The sequence below is a fragment of the Harmonia axyridis genome, chromosome X (genome assembly GCF_914767665.1).
Source record: "Harmonia axyridis chromosome X, icHarAxyr1.1, whole genome shotgun sequence".
Taxonomy (NCBI): domain Eukaryota; kingdom Metazoa; phylum Arthropoda; class Insecta; order Coleoptera; family Coccinellidae; genus Harmonia; species Harmonia axyridis.
The window spans coordinates 6,821,682-6,846,611 of record NC_059508.1 but is presented as its reverse complement, the minus strand read 5'-3'; the positions used below and the strand labels follow the sequence as shown (position 1 = coordinate 6,846,611).

At 35.2% G+C, this 24,930-nt stretch overlaps 1 protein-coding gene across 1 annotated transcript in view; it reads right to left on the bottom strand.

Moving 5' to 3' along the window:
- The window catches only part of LOC123686138 (metabotropic glutamate receptor 8-like), a 105,423-nt gene extending 82,000 nt beyond the window's left edge, over positions 1-23,423 (bottom strand). The window contains exon 1 of the mRNA XM_045626130.1: positions 22,995-23,423. Within this exon, the coding sequence (XP_045482086.1) occupies positions 22,995-23,342 (348 nt within the window). The 5' untranslated portion in view covers positions 23,343-23,423. The remainder of the gene's footprint in view (positions 1-22,994) is intronic.
- Between the last annotated feature and the right edge of the window lie 1,507 nt (positions 23,424-24,930).

Genomic DNA, 24,930 nt, shown 5'->3' with positions numbered 1-24,930 from the left:
GGGCGTTGCAATTTTTGTCAGTTAGTATATGTCACTTGTTATTCTGTATGATGATTGTGAGAGTTTCCTTGGGTTCCTCAACTCTTGTCAATGAATCAAGAATAATAATAATAATAATAATAAATGAAACCTACAGTTACCTACAAAGTGAAAAATTCTAAAATATCGACTCAATTCAAAAATTACTCGATCGAAATTCTTTTGGTAATGTCTATAAAACTGAAAAACCTTTATACCAAACTGAATGCAATTTAAACCATGAAAAATGCAGTTCCACAATACAAATTAATTATTGAATTAAAGGAGTGGATGATAGAAATAAATGTAGGTCAGGGGTAAATGGATCATAGATTTTTTTACGATGGTTTTCCAATACACCGACAATACTCACCGGTTCCGTTCAAATGCGAGATATATCCGTTAGAAACGTTGTTGTATTGTCTATTCCACTATAAAATTTGCTCTGCCGACTCTCAACCTTCAAAGAAATAAAAAAACTTGATAGATATGTTAAACTAAATTAGAAATTGCAAGATTTCTATACAGGTTGAAGAAAACTGATCAACTCTCAAGGTAAATTTCTAATAAATAATAAATAAAATAAATAAATATATGTTTATTTCCAAATGAATCATCAATTACAAAAATAAATTAATGAATAAATGAATAAACTTCCTAAAACCCATAAAAGTTCACGGATTTGTGCGTGAGAATTATTACAAACAACTAACTTCAACAATAAAAACAGGGAGAATAGATAATTTGAACACTCGTTTGAACACGTATTCTTGTATATCTCATTTTCAGATGATATTCCGTCTGTTATGAAAAGTATGCCAAAACTGCTGTCTTATCCATAATGTGACCTTTTTACAGTATGATAACTGTGATGTTGTTTCTCTAATATCGGAGGGTAATCTATTATATAAGAGGGGTTCGAGGTGAGTAAAATATCTCAAAAAGTTCATCGTTGGTTGCATCTACCCTTTCTATAACTCGATTTAAATTAATTAATTTTTCAGAGCCAATGTCAAACATTCCATTTTTCGAGAAATGTTTCGTTTCTACATACGCTTCAATGTACAATCTATGATTCAATTCTGGGCCTGGCATCAAATCAATCATATTTTCTGTATTCGGTTGATTATTCAGGGCCAATGTCAAAGATTAAATTTTCCCAAATCTAATCTGTCTCTACTTAGGATTCAATTCTAGGTCCGACAATAAGTGATCAGTTATAATTTCTGTTTGTTAGTGGATATAAACCAGAATAATCCAATTATTTTCGAATTTTCGCTTCCGTCATTCTAATTATATTAAATGTGAAAAATCGAATCTTTTTTTCAGTAATTTTCAATGTCCAAATATTAGCGTCGTGTAATTCTTTGGTTCTCCGAAATTTGTGTGCTCCTATACAATTTAATCCAATATGTGACAGCAACATATGCCTCCATGTTTATTAAAGGAGATAATTCAATACCGATGACATATTTGAAAGCAATTTTATGCTAGAAAAACGAATTTTCTAAGCTTTTCGAATACGAACATGTTCATTAAGTCTTGCAAAATATACTCTGTAAGGCCTGTACGCTATGAAGAAGTGAAAGAGTAAATTCTCAAAACCAACTCAAATCTATCAACAAACAACTCAGTTTTAGAGCGTTCTTTCAAAGGTTAGATTGCTTCATCATAGAGGAGCAGCTCATAGTAAATAATTCCTTACCAATCCCATCAAACACAACAAAGCCTTCCTGGCCGACAATGATAGCTTGACCACCGTTTCCACTGGCTCACCGCGTTTCTTTCAAGACCGTTTTCGCTTGACGATGTCGTTAGTGAACTTTATCGAAGAAAAACTGTGAAATATAGCGTACTTTCTCATTGCTTCCATCCTTGATACACTCTCAACTAAATTGAATCAACTAATCACAAAACTGTATGAAAAGTTTTTGTAGTACGAAATCATCTTTCGAACGCCATCCAGTGGAACCCGATCAGACATATACAACGCGAGATACTGATAAGTAAAGCCATCTATTGGAAAAAGAATTGATTTCTTTCTAGTACACCTAATATTTCCATTCATAATGCGGCGAAGAATGGTTCAGTGTGATATTTCTTTCCAGAATCAGATGCATAAGAAACCACAATGAAAGAAAAACTACGATAAACCGGCTGAGATATGGAAAATTCACCCTATAACCGAGTTTCCATTTTAGAAATTAGTGGAATCTCCGCATACACTTCAACTTCTTCGTCTGAAAGAGATATTCTCGGCTGAATGCATCGTGCCATTTTGCTGGTAAATGGAAAAACGCTTAACCCTGTTTTTTAACCTCACACGAAAACCTACCGTTAAAAGATCACAGAGATAACTTCAAGTGTCCTCTTATAGAACGTCATTATTGCAAAGGGCTGTGTTTTATCATGTCCCCCTGTTCGCAATTTATCATTCGAGCTGCCGCACTAGAAACAATACGATATATGAAGGTCTGTTTTGAGGAAGTCATTTATTGACACTTCCTAAAAAATAACTCTATCCCTTCGGGGAAATTGATTGCTGCTGTTTGTCGAGAAAAATGTCATTTTTGGCTTTATAGTGATTTCAAATAATGAATTGTTTTAGTCGGTACCATTATTGGACTTTTCAATATATCATTCAAATATATAGGGTGTCTCGGGAGTAACTGTACAGGGTGGGCAAATTTCGATGTTTTAGCACTACAACTTTTAAACCAGAGGTGATAAACAAAATCTGATACCCCATTCGAGGTCTCTTTTTCTGAGAATAGATGGAAAGGTCGTGGAGGACTCGTTTCATAGCCTTCTCGATCTCCAGATCTTAACCAACTTGATTATTTCTAATGAGGAGAATTGAAGGACATGGCTAATGCTGAACACATCCAGTCAATAGACTAGTTGAATAAAATAATTGACTGTTGCGATATATTAAGAAATAAACGAATGGTTTTCAATCCGAACAACTCTGTAAATAATTTTTACCGAATTCCAATATAACGAATTTATTCGTTTTTTTTGTATTTTTATGACCTATTACTGAAATTCGATGTTTTTATATTGTTGTTGTTTCATTATTGAATGTGTTTATTGGAGCTCCTGACCTTCTCAATGATTTTTCAGGAAGAATTTCACGTTTCATGTTCAATCACAAGATGTCTCAGTGCTGTTTATGTGAATGAATAAAATTTTACAAACTTTGTACAATTTCAAGAATTCATGAAAAAAGAATGAATTTATCTACTTTTAGAAAATATAAACAATACCCATCATCAATAAAAATGATTCCGAGAACAAAATTGAGACAATAAAATCATAACGAAATATTTTATGCAACAAATCATTAACTAATTGGCTCAAAGAAAGAAATACAACATTTTAATCTGAATAGGATCAAAACATCAAAATAAATTATCGTCACTCCTATTACATGCAAATGATATAACCCTAAAATTAATTATAAATTCCTTCTGAATTTTTTTACATTCAATTTCTTCCGAAATAAGACCTACAGGTGAAAATTCATTGAAAAACTTGTAACATAAATGGAGTGAAATTTCCAGTTCATTAGAGTTCAGACGTAAACTTTGTCAGTATACCTCCGAAACCTTCGGTAGAATATAAGTCAAATCAATCACTGGTGAACTTTAATTACTGAAAGGATGCATATTCATTAACTTCCCAAGTCAATCCGGCAAATCATAGGGAATTAAATTTGTAAATAACATGCTTAAGCATGTTTGCTGTGATCTCATCTCATCGGTAGGGGTTGGTTACCTTCGAGGGTGGTTTATCGCTTAAATTTCCTCGGGAAAACACGCATCTTTTGAGAGGTTATTTTGATCCAAATTGGCGAAGGTGTTGGTATACACGTTCGTCTATACCTTATGTCTCAGTAAAATAATATTTTCCCTAATATGCATTCATTATAATATCAAATGTTTCATGATGTTTAATAGAAGGCATTTTGCAATACAAATGTAAAAGATCTGAATATAATTATTTGTTTGAACTGAGGTTATTCCTTGGACTATTTCAAGGATATTTTATCCTTTAATGATTTTTGAAGAAGCGCTTTGTTGTGAAGATATAGGTCGAAAAACATTTTCAACAAATCCAATTTTAGTATTTTCGAATCGTTATTTTCTGGTGAAATAAAAGTACTACACTGGACGTATCAAGTGAAAAACATAATGAATAAGTTGTTTTCTTGCCAACAGAATTTAGTATGTTTTTGTATTTTGTTTTTATAGTTTGTATACATATATCGAATTCGTTCAGATTCAGAACAATTTCCTAACCGCATTTTACCCTATTGGAAAATATTGCAAAGTATTCATCAATGTCTTCGATAAACCAGAACATTGAAGCGAAATGGAGAACCAGAAAAGCCAAGGACTTTAAGAACGGAAGAAGTGGAAAACAATGTGCTGGACATGATAGAAGAAGATCTACGGGAAAATCCGCAAATACTTCGAATGTAAGCAATTGGACTGTTTGGAAAGTTCTGAGAGATAATTTGCTCAGCACTTCTTCCTGCGGATTTTGTGAATGGCTTCTGCACACAATGGTTGAAATTCCTCAACTACTTACGCTAATTCTTTTTACCGATGAAGCCTAAAACGCTAGATTGGTCGAGGTGGACCTCACATATAGCCTGCTCGATCCTCGTACTCAAACCCCTTGAATTATTTCCTATGGGAACATCTAAAGTCATTAGTTTATATTATTAGGCCAATTGAAAAGTCCCCGGTCTGATGCACACAAGGCGGTGCTAGTATTAAATCCATATGATTTAAGTTAGTACCAACCTTCAAACGATACGCGTCAAAATTTGACAGCAGTCCGACCATTACTTTGTGAAATATTGCGTTGTGAGTGTAGATACTTTTGTTATTTGAAAAAAAAAAAAAAAAGAATTTCTTGTGCTGATAAAACATTGCTTTTTGAAGGGAAAAATACTGTTGAAGCAAAGTTTTGGCTTGATAAAGAGTTTCAGGAGCTTGCACCAGGAAAATCAATCATCATTGATTGGTATGCTTAGTTTGAACGTGGTGAAATAATCACCAAAGACGGCGAACGCAGTGGACGCCCAAAAGAGGCTGTCACCGACAAAAAAATAAAAAAGTTCACAAAATAATTTTGAATGACCGTAAAGTGAAGTTGATCGTGATAGCAGACATTGTTAAGATATCATCTGAACGTGTAAATCATATCATTCACGAATATTTCTACTGTGTGCAAAATGGGTGCCGCGCGAGCTCACAATCGATCAAAAGCAACAACGTGGTAATGATTCTGAGCAGTGTTCAAAGCTTTCAAAATGCAATAAACCTGAATTTTTGCATCGATATGTGACAATGGATAGAACATGACTCCATCATTTCACTCCGGAGTCCAATCGACAATCAGCTTAGTAAACTGCACAAGATGAACCGAATCCAAAGCGAGGAAAAACACATTTTCATTGATTGCTTCCAAAAGGACCAGACCATCAACAGCGATTTTTATTTAGCGTTATTGAATCGTTTAAAGGATGAAATCGTTAAAAAACTGCCTCATTTGAAGAAAAAAAGGCGCTCTTTCATCAAGACAATGCGCCGTGTCACAAATCAATGAAAACAATGGCAAAATTGCATGAATTGGGCTTCGAATCGCTTCTGCATCCACCGTATTCGCCAGATCTGACCCCAATGACTTTTTCTTGTTCTCAGACCTCAAAAAAATGCTCGTTGGAAAGAAATTTAGCGCCAATGATGAAGTAATCGCCGAAACTGAGGCCTATTTTGAAGCCAAAGACAAATCGTACTACAAAAATGATATCGAAAAGTTGGAAGATCGCTATAATCGCTGTATCGCCTTCGAAGGCAACTATGTTGAATGATGAAATCGAATTTTGCCAGAAAAAATGTGTTTCATTATGGTAGACCGAGAACTTTTTAATTGGCCAGTGGAAGATGTGGATAATTTGAAAGATCGGATAATTTTAGGGTGTAACTCAATAAAAAACCACCCTGGTGTTTTTGAAAGAGTTCGGAAGTCTATTAGGAGTTGCATATGAGCTGGAAGTAGCCATTTTGAAAAATTGTTGTAGGCTAAGAAATTCAAATTGTTATTTGTTGAAAATTTGTTTCATCCTATATCTTTGCAACAAAGCGCCTTTTCAAAAATAATAATCAAAAGATAAAATATCCTTAAAATAGTCCAAGGAATAACCTCTTGAATTCTTGCCGCATGTTAACCTAACACCCTGTATGAATGCAATCAAAACTGGTGGCTTCTAACTAATCAGGAAAGGAGCATAACATGAACGTTCTGTGTGTACAGCAATGTTTAATCTAGTCGAATTTTCTAACCACTCAGTGCAAAAATGAATCTGGAGCAAACCACTCTAGAAATTGCGACAATGAAGTAAATAACCAGGAAATCATAGTATGCCGTAACCGCCAATTTCATCCCGACAGAGTTCATTGAACTAGGTTCTAATAATTGCCTACGAGAAAATATCAATCAAGTGCAGAAGGCGGTTGCATCAGATATCGCCGTAAAGTAAAACCAGCACGTATGTTGACAAAATATACGGCACTTAAATCATTTCAGTCTGTTGCCTCCTGCAACACTTCGCTGTGATGGAGATAAATTCTTAGAATGTTAGTTTATGGCATACCTTTAAATTAAGTGAAAGGGAAGTGGTGAATTCTTCACCACGGAGGAAATTCCGAGGAGGAATTCGGATTGGACATAAGAAGAGATAAAATGTTATTTATCAAATTGATTGAACGAAAACAGAGTTTTCATCGAGATACTACACCACACTTCTTATGCAATTAAACATTATATTGGTAACCGGTGCATCCGCCATTCTGTTACATTTAATTCAAAAATTACAAATTCTAAGAAGTATATATTCAAGGAGTTAACTTTAAGGATGTACCACCGGCACAGCGTCAGTTTAAGAAATCTTTCTTCAAAAAAAAAGTTTCATAACGTATATTTGTTTCATTGCTTAAAATGTATTTTTATCGTCGTTTTATCGTTTAAAAATCCACAAATAACACATTGACAGACACATTAACAGAATTGTCCTGTGGATTCAATGGGTGAAAAATAAGCTTCTAAATTTAAATTGCTGAACTCAAACAAAGTTAAAATATACATACGCATCTAACATTCCATAACATGTCGAAAGTCGAATTCTAGCTAATTATTAAGTTTTTCTGACCATACATAAAGTGATAATTATAGATTTTGAAGATCTGAGTCCTTGGAATATTTGTTGGAGTATTCTGGAGAATGGGTTAAAAACCAACAGTTGAACAGATTTTTGTATTATATTACCATCGTTTTCACCGATACATAAAACACTCTTCAACTTGAGTAGTACAATTAAATATAAATTTGAAATATAAAAATCGATTTCCTCCGAAATACACAAATTTAAATTCAAAATGTTTTTCTTTCATGATTTGATGCTGGTATATAATGATATATATGCTGACTCATATGATATTTCAAGTGAAAGTCGAAAAAAACATCTAATAATTCAGTGAAAAAAGATCTGGCCAAGTCCTTTGTGTGTGGGTGTATAATAACAATTTCCAAATCGATGCTAACTTTCATGAAGATCATGATAGCAGATATAAAAAGAAAATCTATGAAAGCTGACCAATTTTTCAGGTAAACAGATCTGATTGAGCTGAAATTTTGTTTTTGACAAGGTATTCCTAAATTTGTGGTACAAAGGAAAATGTGAGATTTCTTGGAAAATCTAAAGAAAGGAGTCCTATAAACATGGAATCTTTATAATAATTGATTTCCCTGAGGATTACTAGAAAATTGTTGAAAATTGTTTTCTCGAGCTCGATACGACAAAACTACAAGAAAACAAAAAGTGTAGTTATGAACAAAAGTTTCTTCTTACATTTTTCTATACTACCAGGGGTCTAAGAAAAGTTCTAGCGGGACAGTTTTCCAGAAAAAATATCACCCTGTAGAGTTGTATTCAAAAGTAGAACATCACTTGATGAGAACATGATGAAATTGGAATATTTATGCCAAATTAAGTTGAATACCTTGTGAAAAGAAGATGCTTCAAGAAAAAAATCTTTAACACCCTGTATCTCGAAAATATAGCGTTTTCGGGCGACTCTTCATAGGACTCTCTTTTTCTTAATGATCAGAGGAATATTTCATTATTTGTATCTCCAATTAACGATTATATATGAAATAATCACCATATTAGACGAGTCGAATACCAGGAGGGTCGTATCGTCATAACCTCTCATCAAGATCAACTAACCGACAACAATGACATCTTAATGTAACACATCTTATATACTTATACACTAGCGTGTGATAGGCTCATGTATGAAAGACGCCAGGGAGGTGCTTTTCCCAAATTTTAATTTAAAAATAAGTGCTGCAGCTAGCAGGACATCTTTGCTACCAGTTAACCCTGATCGTTTAAATGAGGAAAATACAGGGATCTTGGGTTATTATCTCCTGGAAATGGTCCATTACAGAAATATAGTGTTAATATATGAGCTCCCTAATAAATTCTAAGAGAAAGATAATTCGAAGTATAGTAGGGAGTTAACCTTACTCCTTCCAGCAAACTTCTCCCAGCTTTGTGAATGCCGCCAAAGAGGAGCAGAGGCCAAAGGCAACGCCACCATAAAGATAAACATCAAAACTAAATTATCGACTTCTGTAACAGCGATATACTTGTGGCTTGAAGCAATTCCAGCCTCAGTCTGGTTTGAAGTGGATCAGGTAATAGTTCTAATGGTGATATCTTATCGAGTCGATTGAGCGTATAAGAGTATTAGATGCCGGAAAAAGATTGTGCATTCTCCTAGCTGTGGAGCAGTTTTGATTCGGAATGTTGGAACAATGAATGTGGAAAGGACCTTTTATCTCAACTAGATTTTCCTTGGAATCACTTCAGGAGTGATGAGAAGAAATAAACTAACCAATTAGACGATGACAACTGAAATATGATATTAATGTCATTTACTTTTTTAGGTTAGGAATCTTGTGAAACTTTTCGAATTTTCTGACTGAAATTTTTTTCCCATAGAATTTAGATTTTGTTCCTAAGAAGGAAACAAGGGAAGAAGAGAAGTAAAATATGAAGGTTTTTCGCGCTCATTCAAATCGATATTCATGAACTTCGATCAGTCATTCTACAACCAAGTGATGAATTTCTCCTAGATCTTTTCTATAATTTTCAAGGTGACATTCCAAGAACACGGAAATGCTTTCAGTACATATCATTTAGCACTTTCTTCAAACAATTTTCTCGATGAAACGAAAAAGCATATACAAATAATGAAAACACTGGGAAATATCAAAATCTGCCCTCAGATATAGGCACTAAATTATAGTATGAGAACATTATGCATTCTAGTTTGTCTATTCTGAATAAAATCGATCTTTTAAATACAATATACAAATTTTTGAAACGAAATGTCATAAAATCAAAGCCGACAAAAATTTGATCCTTCCTGTATCTTTTAGCATTTTCTGGATCCTTTTGACAGATTTTGGCTTGAACAAACTTGACTGAGATATTCGGACGCTGAACTAACCCTGAAAGATCAACCGGAAGGACAGAATCGATTTTGATGTGGAACTCAATCAGTTGAGACCACTCTTGGCGAAAAATTAATAAATTACAGTTATTTTTGCAAGATGATAAACTGATTTTCACCAGGAAGAATATAGGAAAATGAGAGCCTCTTTTATCCTAACAGATTTCGAAAAAAAAAATCCACGCATCGATCAACTGATTTCATTCAAGGGCGTAGAAATTGGGGGGTATTGGGAGGGGGTAATTTCTCAAAGAGGAAGAACGAAATGTTTTCCATAATATGAATCAATAATCATTTCACTTTTCTTTAAAATCGATGGCAACAAAAAATCGGACCACTGGTAGTTTGCAAAATTGTAAAAAGGAACTCTGGTCCAGTACGACCCTTTCTTGTCGATTCTTGTCAGACAATTCTTCAGTAATTCTCAGGAAAATAAAAGTATTATAAAATCCAGTAAGCTATGATGAATAAAATTAATTATAAGGTTTCGTACTCAATCTGTGAAGAAGATTAATAAAGATTCGATAAACTGTTATAAGCATCATAAAATAGGAGACTACAAGTAACACCCTGTATCTCGAAAACAAAGCTTTTGGGGGCCCATATTTAGGACGTTTCATTCTTAAAATTATTCAAGGAATCTCGCATTTTTCTTCGTACCCCCAATTTAGGAACAACCTGTATAAGGCAAGAACAATCGAATCGGTAATCAAAAAAATTTTATTATTTCGGTTTATTTATGATTCAACCTTCGTTATCAAACCCTTTTTTCACACATTACATACGGGGTGGCCACATTTTTTAATGGGATTGTATTGGTAACTTTTAAAAAAAAAATCAAAATAACATAATTTACTTTTCTTATCATATCTCAGTAACCGGCCCTGATAATCTCGATTTGTTTGAACTGCTTGATAATGCTTCTATGCATGCAACTTTTTCTCCATTTGACCGACCTTCTAACTCTTATGGTTTAAAAGTTAACAATACAGTCCCATTAAAAAAGTGGTACTATGTATATGAGTAAACGTTATAGTCAAAAAATTTATTTCGATTACCCCCAAGAAAAAAAAAAGATCTACGCCCTTGATTTCATTATATTCTCAATGTAAACACACAAAGTTCTTTGGTTTACTAGCGGAGGAGTGTTCACAGTGAGTTGCAGAAAATCCAGAAAACATATTTTATATCCTTCCGATCCCCGTTTTTCCTTCGATCTAATACATACGAGTCGACCTCTATCATTCTGAGAATGGAGCCTGAATGAAGGACAGCTAATTCGGAACATTGGGCCAGGGTTATTTTCTGCATGAGCAAACAAGCTGAAAATGAAATGGACACATATGGAATAGAGCAATCAGCTTTCTCCAGAATGAAATCCTGTAATTTTCAAATATGAAGTTACCCATCTGACCACACAATCATGCCTGTAGTGATTGATTACACTGGGGAATTAAAATCTCCTATCTATCTTCCCTGACAATGGAGTTTGGGACATGTTCAAAATCTTTGAAGGAAGGGTTTATTGTTTTTGCCTTCCTGTGGGATCTGTTCAATACCGTTTTCCCTAGAGTAAGTACCAGAATTCAGGTATAAAATTCTGATCGAAAAAGCATCATAACCTACTGATATTTCACTGTTGTGTTTTAAAGGTGATTAATAAAAATTGAAGAGGAAATTTGAATGATTCCTTTACTGAGAACAAGGTGAAGCTTGTATTAGGCCAATTGAAAAGTCCCCGGTCTGATGCACATATGGAGGTGGTAGTATTAAATCCATATGATTTTTAGTTAGGACCAACCTTCAAACGATACGTGTCAAAATTTGACAGCAGTCCGACCAGTAGTTTGTGAGATATTGCGAAAATCAACCATCATTGATTGGGATGCTAAGTTTAAACGTGGTGAAATGACCATCGAAGACGGCGCACGCAGTGGACGCCCAAAAGAGGCTGTCACCGAAGAATAAATCAAAAAAGTTCACAAAATAATTCCGAATGACCGTAAAGTGAAGTTGATCGAGATAGCAGACATTCTGAAGATATCATCTGAACGTGTACATCATATCATTCACGAGTATTTGTACATAAGAAAGCTGTGTGTAAAATGGGTGCCGCGTGAGCTCAAAATCGATCAAATGCAACAACATGTTAATGATTCTGAGTAGTGTTTGAAGCTATTTAAGTGCAATGAACCTGAATTTTTGCGTCGATATGTGACAATGGGTGAAACATGCCTGCATCATTTCACTCCGGAGTCCAATCGACAGTCAGCTGAATGGACTGCACACGATGAACCGAATCCAAGGCGAGGAAAAACTCAACACAGCGATTATTATATAGAGTTATTGGAACGTTTAAAGGATGGAATCGTTAAAAAATGATATTGCTCCATCAAGACAATGCGCCGTCAATGAAAACAATTGCAAAATTGCATGAATTGCGCTTCGAATTACTTCTGCATCCACCATATTCGCCAGATCTGGCCCCCAGTGACATTTTTCTGTTCTCAGACCTTAAAAGACTGCTCGCTGGAAAGAAATTTAGCGCCAATGAAGAAGTAATCGCTGAAACTGAGGCCTATTTTGAAGCGAAAGACAAATCGTTCTACAAAGATGGTATCGAAAAGTTGAAATATCGCTATAATCTTTGTATCTCCCTCGAAGGAACTTTTTTTGAATAATAAAATCAAATTTTACCGAAAAATGTTTTTACTGTGCTAAACCGGGGACTTTCAATTGACCTGTTATGTTGCAGAATGGCGAAGGAGCCGGTTTAAAATCTTATTCCAATGCATGAAAAATCAATTGAAATTGGTGATTATTCCTAGGAATAATCCTTCACTAGTGAAGGATCTACTCTATGGAACTTTGATCAAATTCAACATCATTATCCATCAAGTTCCGTCAAATCCTAATTTCGAGACGAATGGATAACGAAATATGTCAATTATGCATTTACATAATTCTGGTGAAAAACTTTAATATGTATACCTGAAACCTGATCCCTACTTGAATTGAGGAAAACCTACACGAAACGAATTCTAAACATTCATTCGAAGTCACTTGACAACTACGACACAAATAATTGGAAAACTTGGACGTATAAGTTTCCCATTAGTGAATTGAAAAGTTACTATCAGAAAACTCTACTCGCAGTTAATGATAATTGAACTTAACAATGATCTATTTGATCAGTGAGTCTTCATGCGATGTTCCATTAGAACTTTCAATCAAGAGTGCTTCTGCGTATTATTCCATATTTCAAAATGTTTGTTTTATGATATATTTGTAGAAGTGAAATAAAAAATCTGTTCAGTAATATAATTTCAGTTCGAAAAATATTGAAACAATCTCGGAATACCATTTGAAACGTTAATACATACACTGCGCAAAAGAATTAACGCACATTATGGAAATCTCAAATTTACTCTACAACTGAAGGTGTTCTCAATGATAATTATTTTTATCAGAATTATGCATGCATATGTTATCCACTTTCAACGTTTTTCTTCAATACAGATGTTTTTTCCCAGCAGAAATAAAAAAAAGATGAGATTATCAAATTTTGAATGTATTCGCTTCATTCTGAAATCAGTTGTTCTCGATAAATTCTAGTGATCAATAGTTTTTCTTTCATTTGATTTTCTACACTCGATCGCTATGCAACGCGAAACACGCAATTTGACCCAAGAGGAATGTGCCCAAGCGGTAGTTTTGCTAGAAGAAGGGTGGACATACACAAGAATTGCAGAAAGGTTTAGAGTTTTCCATACAAGTGTGTCCAGAATGTTGCAGCGATTCAGGGAGACAGGTATGAATTTCCGAAGACCAGGACAGGGTAGACAACGGGTAACAACTGCCATTCAAGAACGTTACTTGAGAGTTTCTTCGTTGAGACAACGGTTTGCAACCGTTCGCCTCCTTCAAAATCAGCTTGAGCAAACTCATGGGGTGCAAATTAGCACTCAGACAATAAGAAATTGCCTCAGAGAATATGATTTAAGGCCTCGTGTCGCAGCAAGAGGCCCAGCTCTTACCCCAGCTCATCGAAGGGCGCGTTTGGATTTTGCGAGAGAGCATATCCATTGGGAAGAGGCATGAGTTTGCTCAAGCTGATTTTGAAGGAGGCGAGCGGTTGCAAACCGTTGTCTCAACGAAGAAACTCTCAAGAAACGTTCTTGAATGGCAGTTGTTACCCGTGGTCTACCCTGTACTGGTCTTCGGACATTCATACCTGTCTCCCTGAATCGCTGCAACATTCTGGACACACTTGTATGGGAAACTCCAAACCTTTCTGCAAATCTTGTGTATGTCCACCCTTCTTCTCGCAAAACTATCGCTTGGGCACATTCCTCTTGGGTCAAATTGCATGTTTCGCATTCCATAGCGATCGAGTGTAGAAAATCAAACGAAAAAAAAACTATTGATCACTAGAATTGATCGAGAACAACTGATTTCAGAATGGAGCCAATATTTTCAAAATCTGATAATCTCATCTTTTTTATTCCTGCTTGGAAAAAGCATCTGTATTGAAGAGAAACGTTGAAAGTGGATAACATACGCATGTATAATTCTGATAAAAATAATTATCATTGAGAACACCTTCAGTTGTAGAATAAATTTGAGATTTTCATAATGTGCGTTAATTCTTTTGCGCAGTGTATTAAGTATTCATTCATTAAAAAAGTTGGTTGATGTCTGAAATTAATTTTTAAAAAAATCAAAAATGAAACAATTATGACGCCAAACCAGACCGATTCAGCTCAATTCGAATATGCTCATTTTGAGCACGACTCTTCTGCCGGAGCTTCACGAAAATAACATCAGTTTATAAACTCGCTGAAACTACCAATGAATTTAATATATAATTTGGAACAGGGGTTGAGTTGAATGCAAACGTGATTCTCCAAAGTTGGAACAGTTCACAATGCCCTTACGTGACACCAAAATCGCATTAATGGATCACATGCGCCAAACGATTTACGCCATCTCTTATCGGAAAATCATTCACGCCCATGTGAGAGAACAAATTAACCTATCGACTAAACAAATCTGGAATACAGGGTCTTTCACGAGGAACCTCACCCATATTTATACGGGAAACTACTGAACGTATTTTCATGAAATTCAGCACTTATAAGTATTTCACGATGCTGATGAAATCTAAAATATTTTCAAGGCATGAGCACCTCCGGTTTTTCAGGAAATGACGTCAACTTCCGTTTTTCAAATTAGAACACCATTTTTTTATTGCAGAAATAGATTCCTTAGAAAATTTCAAGTTATTTTGATGTAGAATTTTTCAGTTTTGGTTAGAAAATTCTCTCTGAGCGGGAAAATTCGAAAAAAAAATCGAAAATAGAGCTCCGCTGAAACAAGAATAACTTCGAGGTTTTTGGATGGAAAATTTTCATTTTTGGGATTTTTCAAGATGTAAAATTGATGTATCCACTTTAAAAATCGAAATCGCGATTCATGATACAGGGGGTGAAAAAATCGCTTTCAAAGTTAGGGATGACAAAATCGTGAAAAATCAATTTTTTCAAATTAGAACCCCATTTTTTTATGGCAGATATTGAATCTACGTTAAAAAATAATGTGAGTGTATGCATCACACCCTTGCCCTAAAGTGGATATTTTCTGAGTTATTCACAAAAAACTGTTTTTCGTCTTGAATTTTCAGGTATTTCTTTTCCCTTCACGCCAAAAAGATGAAATTTTCAGCATCATGAAATACTTATAAGTGCTGAATTTCATGAAAATACGTTCAGTAGTTTCCCGTATAAATATGGGTGAGGTTCCTTGTGAAAGACCCTGTATATGCCGGATCCGTCGTTAAAGGATTACATTCCTAGTGGGATTCAGAAATTTCAGGCTCGTAATGCAAAAGCAAAAAATTCATCATTTTTTTTTTTTTTCATTTTTTCGTCATATCGTTCTCAGTAGTAGGAATTTCATCAACTTTTTCATCGTGGCTTAATCGGGAAGTTTTGGAGGTGAAAAATTTCGAATATTCGATTTGGTACGAACTGAAATTTGTAAATATGTTGCAAAATATCACAAAGAATGTTCTTGTCGAATGTCGTCATTATCGTATAAATAGAAAAATGATAAAACATTTCTTTATAAAATATTGTCATCTAAACTAGAAATCTATACATCACATTTCATGTGAATTTTGTGAAATCGTGGATAATGTTAGTAACCTATCCAAAACCCTTACAATATTAGGCCAATTGAAAAGTCCCCGGTCTGATAAACAGATGGCGGTGCTACTATTAAATCCATATGATTTTTAGTTAGAATCAACCTTCGAACGATACGTGTCAAAATTTGATAGCACTCCTAACATAAGTTTGCGTGATATTGCGTCGTGAGTGTAGCTACTTTTGTTATTTAAAAAAAGATGGAAAAGAAGTACTTTGTGTGCTAATAAAATATTGCTTTTCGAAAGGAAAAAATACAGTTGAAGCCAAATCTTGGCTAGATGAAGAGTTTCCGGGGTCTGCACCAGGAAAATCAACCATCATTGATTGGTATGCTAAGTTTAAATGTAGTGAAATGAGCACCGAAGACGGCGAACGCAGTGGACGCCCAAAAGAGGCTATCACCGCGAAAAAATCAAAAAAGATTCACAAAAAAATTTTGAATGTGAAGTTGATCGAGAAAGCTGACATTGTGGTGATATCATCTTAACGTGTACATAATATCATTCACGAATATTTGTACATGAGAAAGCTGTGTGCCAAATGGGTGCCGCGCGAGCTCACAATCGATGAAAAGCAAAAAAGCAAAAGCAGTGTTTGAAGCTGTTTAATGAACCTGAATTTTTGCGTCAATATATGACAATCGACAGTCAGCTGAGTGGACTGCACACGATGAACCGAATCTAAAGCGAGGAAAAACATAACAGTCTGCTGGCATGGTTATAGCATCAGTATTCTGGGATGCGCAAAGTATAATATTCATTGATTACCTCCAAAAGGGCCAGACCATCAACAGCGATTATTATAAAGCGTTATTGGATCATTTATAGGATGAAATCGGTTAAAAACAGGCCCATTTGAAGAAAAAAGAAGCTGTTTCATTAAGACAATGCGCCGTGTCACAAATCAATGAAAGCAATCGCAAAATTGCATGAATTGGGCTTCGCATTGCTTCTGCATCCACCGCATTCGCCAGATCTGGTCCCCAGCAACTGTTAACTATGTTGAATAATAAAATCGAATTTTGCAAAAAAAATGTGTTTTACTAGGGTTGACCGGAGACTTTTCAATTGGCCTGTTATTTCAATCATTGGATTCCAATGACAACGACAAAGACCTTTCAGGTATGTGTTTTTGACTTTTCATTTCTGCAACAACATTGTGAAAAAGTTTTAAGTCATTCTATGTTTTTATGACAGTTTTGATCTCTGTAGGCCATAATGAATTCCATACGTTGAATCAGAAGTCTTCTTGCCAAGTTTCATGGAGAGATTACACGAATACGAATTTGAAGAAACGCGCTAAAGCTCCTGTAGTACAGATCTCCTGCGATTAAATTCTTGTTGAAGTTTTTGAATTTTCGAATATATATAGTTAGGTCGAAAAATCAATTGTTAACAATTCCGAACACGGTTCAATAAACCTGAATTCCTATAATGCATCAAATATGCCACAAACCGATATGTGAAATTCCGATAATGAATGTGAATGATTTAATATAATACTGATTTTTGGTTTATGTTGCAGTATAAAACAACAATATTATTATTACAAGATATCTGGAATTACGCCGTCAAATTTTCTATCCCATAATTCGATATTAGGATGAAAATTTATGTATTCGTCATTTATATAGCTAAATTACTTTTACTTAACAATGGACTGTATTTGCTACTTTGTACATGGCGTGACATCAGACAATTAACTGTTGACAAAACATGATATCAACGAATTTATTGCATGCATTACATTATGATTGCCCACAAATGTTAAAATGTAGAGAAAAAACCAAAGTACCTTTCGCTTCCAATAAAGTTGAAATTTATTCGAGAAAACGTAGAATTACCTTAATGTAACTTTTGAGAATCTTGAATTATTGTAACATTTGTAATAGTTCGAGAGAAAAAATTCAAACCTACCTGAAATTTTCAGTTTTCGTTTGGGAATGTTAAGAATACAAACTTCGAATAAATGAAACTGTACAGGGTGGGCAAATTTCGATGTTTTACCACTACACCTTCCAAACAATATAAACCAGAGGAGAAAGACAAAATCTAAGACCCCATTTTCTGGTAAACCAATAAGAATAGTGTTCATTTTTGGCCACATCTTTTTGTTTTAAAGTTATAAGCGAAAATTCAAAAAATGGCGATATCGAAAATAATTTTAATTTCCGCTAATACTGAAAGCTCTGAAATCGAAACATTATACAGGCACTAGTTCAAGTAGAATCCAGTGGCGTGCTCGTATTTTTAGCTGGATTTCTGATTACGAAGCTTTGACCCAAAGTTATCTTTTTTCCAATGGAAACACTAGATTTCTTTGCCATTTTGGAAAGCTGCATTATAACTGATTTCAAATATATAAAGATTACAACTTTGCTTCCACCATTTTGCAAAATATGGCTGTAATGATAAGTGGTAGTCGAAATAAATAGATCGTAGATGTCATACATTAAGCTTAGGTATTTGTTAACATAACGCCATCGAAATATCAGTACATTTGTGTCTGCATCATGAATTTATTCTCGATTGAACATGTCAGCTTACGAGCGAAATTCTCGTCATTTGTGAGAGGTTTTAATTCTCTGCTTTAATATGAAGAAATCAGCGGCTGAGGCTGATCGAAAGCTCTCAAATACCTATGAGGTGAGGCCTATATTAGTGAAAGAATGTGCCGCGAGTGGTTTCAACGCTTCAAAAACGCATTGTTATTGGAGACGAGAAATGGGTTAATTACGATAATCCCAAGCGCATTAAATCATGGGGATAACCCGGCCATTCTTTTACGTCGATGGACAAACCGAATATTCACGTGTTCAGTTTCATGTTATTACTCTTGTTAGTTTTTCAGAAAAATAGAACAAGAATAGGGTATCACATGCTGTCTATCTTCTCTGGTTTAAAGTATGTAGTAATGAAACATCGAATTATGCCTACCCTTTGTCGGGTATCCAAAACTAGTTGTCTAGTGAGGGAATCTCAGAATCCCTTTGAACAAGAAAAAAATGAATGGCACCTTTCCGAGCCCGATTTTTGAGAGATTTAATTCGATGAAAACTGCAACCTCATAAATTCAACTGTTTTCAAGCTATAGGAGAAAAATGGAAAATGATAGTTCTCATAACTTCTTTATTACTGGAGCTATCAACATGAAACACAAACGTTTCACAGGAAATTTCTCAAGTAGAATCCATTGGTGTAATCATATGTTTTTTATTGCAATTAGTTTTGAAATTATAATACAAACTTGTGTTTTTCAAATGTGAACCATATTTATTTCTATAACGAATTTAATTGCTTAATTTCTTCTTTTTCAAAAATATATAACTTGATATATAAATCATCAGAAGCTTCATTTTCAATATTTCAACATTCTCAAATTGATAATTGTTGTTTTTCGAATGTGATCGAAGGAAAAAACCTAATGGTGTTGAATCCGGATACCTTGGTGTGCCATTCAGGTTTTATTAGCTCGAAGAAATTCTGAGAGAGCTTTTCTCGGGAAGTATTAGAGCTACTCGCATGAAATTGAAAAAAAAATGCTAATGTTAAGTCAGGAGCTTCCAGCACCCATATCAATGGCTTTCTAGAAAAACTTCCCTGAAAATTTCAAGTTCTTGAGGTCTTTACCGACCGGACGGACAGAATTCAGTTCAATTACGTATTCATCATCAGTGAGTAGAACCTAGAAGGAAATGATAAAACAGGCGTCTAAAAATATAATTTCAGTATGATGTTATTCTCAATTAAATAAAAGGAGCTCGGCTCGCCTCGTAAATTTCTTCCATTAGACTGTTTTCCAGGCAATTCGCAAATTTCTGGTTAAAAGTCGTCTGGAAGTGTTGCCGAAATTCATTTAATCTTTCTGTTCATTTAGGAATGGAAATTGAAATCGAGAATTGCCCAAAATTGGTGGCAGGAGTCACAGTAAGATGTTTCCGTAAAAGCAATCAATTGGGTCCTACCTAACCACTAGATTCAATTTCATTAGAATACCAGAGTGAACTAACGTTAAATTTAATCGAAATAGTAACGCGCATTCCTCCATGAAACATTATCTGATATTCACCTACATCTCAAATTCGTTGCATGTAAAGGAATAGATGAGCATTTCTGAAATCCTTCGAACTGAAAATGGCTAGGAACTTCGCCTCCGTTTGATGAATTCATTTTCTGCATGTTCAGTTGTAGTTTAATTTCCAATTGAATGTAGAGAACGAAGAGAATTTTTTTCCGAGAATACCATAGGTACTTCTTGTAAAGAATTCATTCAAGATTTCAAAACATCCCCTAAATTCTCTGTGCAAACATTCATTGGTAAGATATTGATGGCTAAAGACAAAAAGGTCCTTTTTAATTCAAAGTTCGATATTTCAGAGAGAAATGCTCGTATCGAAATTTTGAAAAAAAGATACTGAAGCTGAATGAACAAGTTATCTCATTCATATAATGGTTGAGTTGGAAAAAAATTCCAAGTCTGTAGGCCAAAAATAAAAACTGAAAAAATTCCGCAGGAATTTTAAAGACTGTATTCATTAGGATTGAGCGGTCCATGTTGCTTGAAAAATTTCTTCATCATGAGATCTCTAAACTATAAACTTCAAGCTTCAAAAAGCTTCTTTTCAAATTTAGATACGACCATTGCTATCGAAAATACAGCCATTTGAAAAACCGCTAAAAATTTCGAATTTTATTTTGATTCTTTAATTTATTCCTCTAGTATATTCAACCATCGAATTTTTTCGTTCCAGTAAAAACTGGAAGTGATCAATGTTTCAACAGCTTCATTCAATTGGAAATTCAACTACAACTGAACATGCAGAAAATGAATTAATCAAACAGAGGCGAAGTTCTTAGCCATTTTCATCATGAGATCTCTAAACTATAAACTTCAAGCTTCAAAAAGCTTCTTTTCAAATTTAGATACGACCATTGTTATCGAACATACAGTCATTTGATAAACCACTCGAAATTTCGAATATTATTTTGATCCTTTAATTTATTCCCTCTGACTCCTCTGACCAGGTTATTAGTTTCTTCTCGAATCCTTTTGTAGATTAACATCTACAAACTCCAAAGATACAAAGCACTGATATATTTTATATATATCAACGCACAAAGAAACTGCAACACCCAGAGCTGTTCAAATTTCAAATGTTTTTTGGTAAAACATAGGAAGTATGGCAAGGAGTAAATGATTGAATTTGGAGAAAAAAATCGTGAAGGTTTCCTCATGTGAACAAATTTTGTTACTTAAATATTGTAGTCGTTTTTTGCAAGTTTTTTAAATTTTACAATAAACCATCTGTTCGAGTAGATCCAAAGTCGATGTTTAGTTGTTGTTCAAATGCCTAGAGCACGTGTACGCGGAATTTATCGCCAGCTAAGTGAATTTGAAAGAGGTCGAATATTGGTCATGGGGAGGCGGGGTTATCATTTCAAGAAATCGCTAACCGTACGAACAGAAATCCAACTACTGTTATGAGATGTTCTCAAGCGTGGTTTGATGATGCCCAAAATCGAAGAAGAGTAGGCACCGGACGTCGAAGGGGCACAAATGAAGTTCAAGATCGAAATTTAAGACTTAATTTAAGACAAAATTAGAGACCGATTACACAACTCGATATTTGGCTGATGAGTGGTCAGGAGAACATGACCATCCTGTAACTGTCCGAACGGCTTACCGCCGGATAAGGTCTATTGGACTGCAGCATTATCGTTCCAATCTAGTGTTACCTGTGACGGTTGAGCATCGCCGGCAAAGATTGTGTTGGGGACTGTATAGATAATCGCGGTAGACAAACACATTATCTACAAATTTATTGAAAAAATTGTAAACCCTTAGTTTTTCTCCAAATTTCAATCATTTACTCCTTGCTGAACTATCCATGTTTTACCAAGAAAAAATTAAAATTTAAACAGCTCCTTCTGGGAATTGCAGATTGTTTGTCAGTTAGTATATATTCCTGAGAATAAAACCTATCAAAAATCATCACAACAGAGGTAAAATTATAATTTCGTGAAAGTCATCGTACAGTGCTGCCCTGAAAAATTAAGGAAGATGAAGTGAATATACAACTTCGTACACCTTACAGAGTTTGTTCGTCGCAGGAGCACCAGAGAGGAAATGAATCTGCATGAATCTCGAATCTGCATACCGAATCATCAAATGTCATGTGAAACAAAAAATTGGAATTATCACATTTGGTGATTTTCAAATCCATTTCTGACGCTTTGAAATATTCCAGCCTCAGATTATTCATGAAAAAAATTAAATCAATTGGTTGCCGCTGCTATCATGACTGAAGCACATCCTCTTAACCCAATTTTTCAGTACATTGTCGATCATTTGTGGCTCGAGGGATGTTTTCCTTAAGTGCGTTAACTGAAGTAACAGCGTTGTAAGCATGTATTCCGAGGTCTTTCTCAAGCTCGCCAGACTTTTTGATAAAAAAAATGCAGAATCAAATACCATAGCCCGGCCTTTGTTTATCAATGGACAATTTTCATTCTGTGAAGGTTTCCACAAGAGTAGATGTCCTTCTTTTCATTTAATATTGAATTATCGAATTGAAATGAAATTCGAATTTGTTGATATCGAAAGTTCTCTGTTCGTTTGGTCACTGGCTTTCTACAATGTGATTGGTCTGAATTTGAAGTTGGTGTTGACGCGCAGCGACGTAACAGAAAGGCGCGAATTGAAGTCATTCGAATTGTGTTGATTGGAAATTTTTTAATTGGATCTAGTGAATATAGACTTTTTCAGTAGCTGACTATAATATTTTTCAGCATATTCTTGGGATGAAAACGATATGAATGTGAAAAGGAAATTGATCAAAGTTCTTTGTATACTTGTTACTGATTGGTTTTCAATCTGGGACCGTATTCTCGACAAGTGATCTTTCAAAACGTATACGTTCTTTCAGTGCTAATTACACTGAATGAACGTATACGTTTTGAAAGATCACTTGTCGAGAATATTGTCCCTGGACTTGTGTGAATATTTCAAGTTGCAGAAATGGAGGTAAATCTTTAAAAAAACTTTCTCTCGCTGACAGTAATAGATAAATTTTAAACTGTCATGAGAAGGCTATGTTCCTCCTATAAATTTTTTACACAACATATGTGGATCGGAGGAAATCGATTTTATGGAAAATAAAGAAAATCGGTCTCACCTGATTCATGTAGGACCTCACGAATTCCATGGATTGCTCAAGTGCGTATGTATCACTACTACACGAATCTATTATAAGCGCACCCAAAGTAACGTTTGGAAGAAGATCGTAGCTTTCGTTAATTTCGTCAATTGCAAAGAGCATTGCTTCCAAACGTTGTATTCCCTTTTCCTCTTTAACAGCACCACACGGAATTTTGAAGGGGGCCCTTATTTGCTCGTGTAACGGAAAAATTCCGCCGAAAATGATATCACCGCGTACACGAATCAATTTACGTTCGTCTACAGCAGCACGAGATGAAATCAACAAATATAAAATAAAAAAAGTTTTTCTTGTCGAACTCAACATGATAAATAATCAAAAAAATAAATAAGTCTGATCTAAACTTTTCTGGAGATACGTTTGAAGTTAGCGCGCGGAGTCTTTGGAATTTGGATAACTATTAGTTAGTCATCGCGAAAATTCTTCGACTGAAATCCTTCCGTTCCGGAGCGGATTTATAAAGGGTAGCGGGCACCTGCGTAAAACGCTCGCCTGGTTGTCATAGCGATGGAGCAGACCCCCGACGCCGCTGTCTGAAATCTAGAGGAACGGACACCGAGCATGGAGCCGCCTCCATCCTGACCGCCAAAGGATTATCCCTCCAAAAAGTGGGGGAAGAAGAAGTGGGGCACTTGGAAACCTAAGGTTACGTACCTACCCCCTGAAGTATTCCAAATTATCCTAAACTCGGTGCAGCCAGATTTCATGCAAACTTTATCGTTTTGGGTTGGAGGAATTGGAAACTTGCAGATCCGGCTTATTTCTTGACATCTCGAAAGATTAGAATATACTTTTGATGCGGAAAGAAACCATCCAGAATGACATCTGGAATGAAAAATTTCATTCTTCTCAAATTGTCTCTGTCAATCTCGAATAGCTCCTCTTTGAAATATCCAATTCTAACCCTTCATTTTATGAAGGTGTTGAAACTTTCAGTATTCATAAATGATCTCTTGCATTCGTCAGCTCAAGACCCTTTCCTAATGATGGATATTGCCTTCAAATTACAGCTATTTTGCGTACTCCACTTTGGCAAAAGCCAGCCGAAGTGTTGAATGTCATTAACTAACCACCAGGCAGGGCCAGCGCGAGCAATTTTGGCGCCTGAAACAAAGAATTTTTGGCACCCCTGCTAAAAAGGAATCAATAAACAACCACCCCCCCCCCAACAAAAAACATCACCTGCCTCGATTTTTGATTTCTCTAGCACCTGAAATACTTCACTGTTTCGCCCCTAACGCCGGCCCTGCCACCACGTACCTTATCCAGGAAAAAACTGCTGAATCACAGGGTCGGATCCAGGCGATGTTTGAAGGGGGGCCATAGAATCATATAGGTTATCAAAATCAATTGGTAATTCGAAATTGCTCCTCTTTGAAACATCAAATTATAACCCTTCATTTTATGAAGGTGTTGAAACTTTCAGGATCCATAAATGATATCTTGCATTCGTCAGACCCTTTCCTAATGACCTATGTTGCCTTCAACTAACAGCTATTTTGCGTACTCTACTTTAGCAAAAGCCAGCCAAAGTGTTGAATCTCATTAACTAATTTTTGGCGCCCCTGCTGAAAAGGTATCAATAAACATCATACCCAACCCTCCAACAAAAAATATCTCCTGCCTCGATGATAATTCGTCCTTTTTGATTTCTCTAGCACCTGAAATACTTCACTGTTTCACTCCTAACGCCGGCCCTGCCACCTCGCACCTTTTCCAGGAATCTACTGCTTAATCACAGGATCGGATCCAGGCGATGTTTGAAGGGGAGCCATAGTATCATATAGGTTAGCAAAATCAATTGTCAATTCGAAATTGCTCGTCTTTGAAATAACAAATTCTAACCCTTCATTTTATAAAGGTGTTGAAACTTTCAGTGTTCATAAATGATATC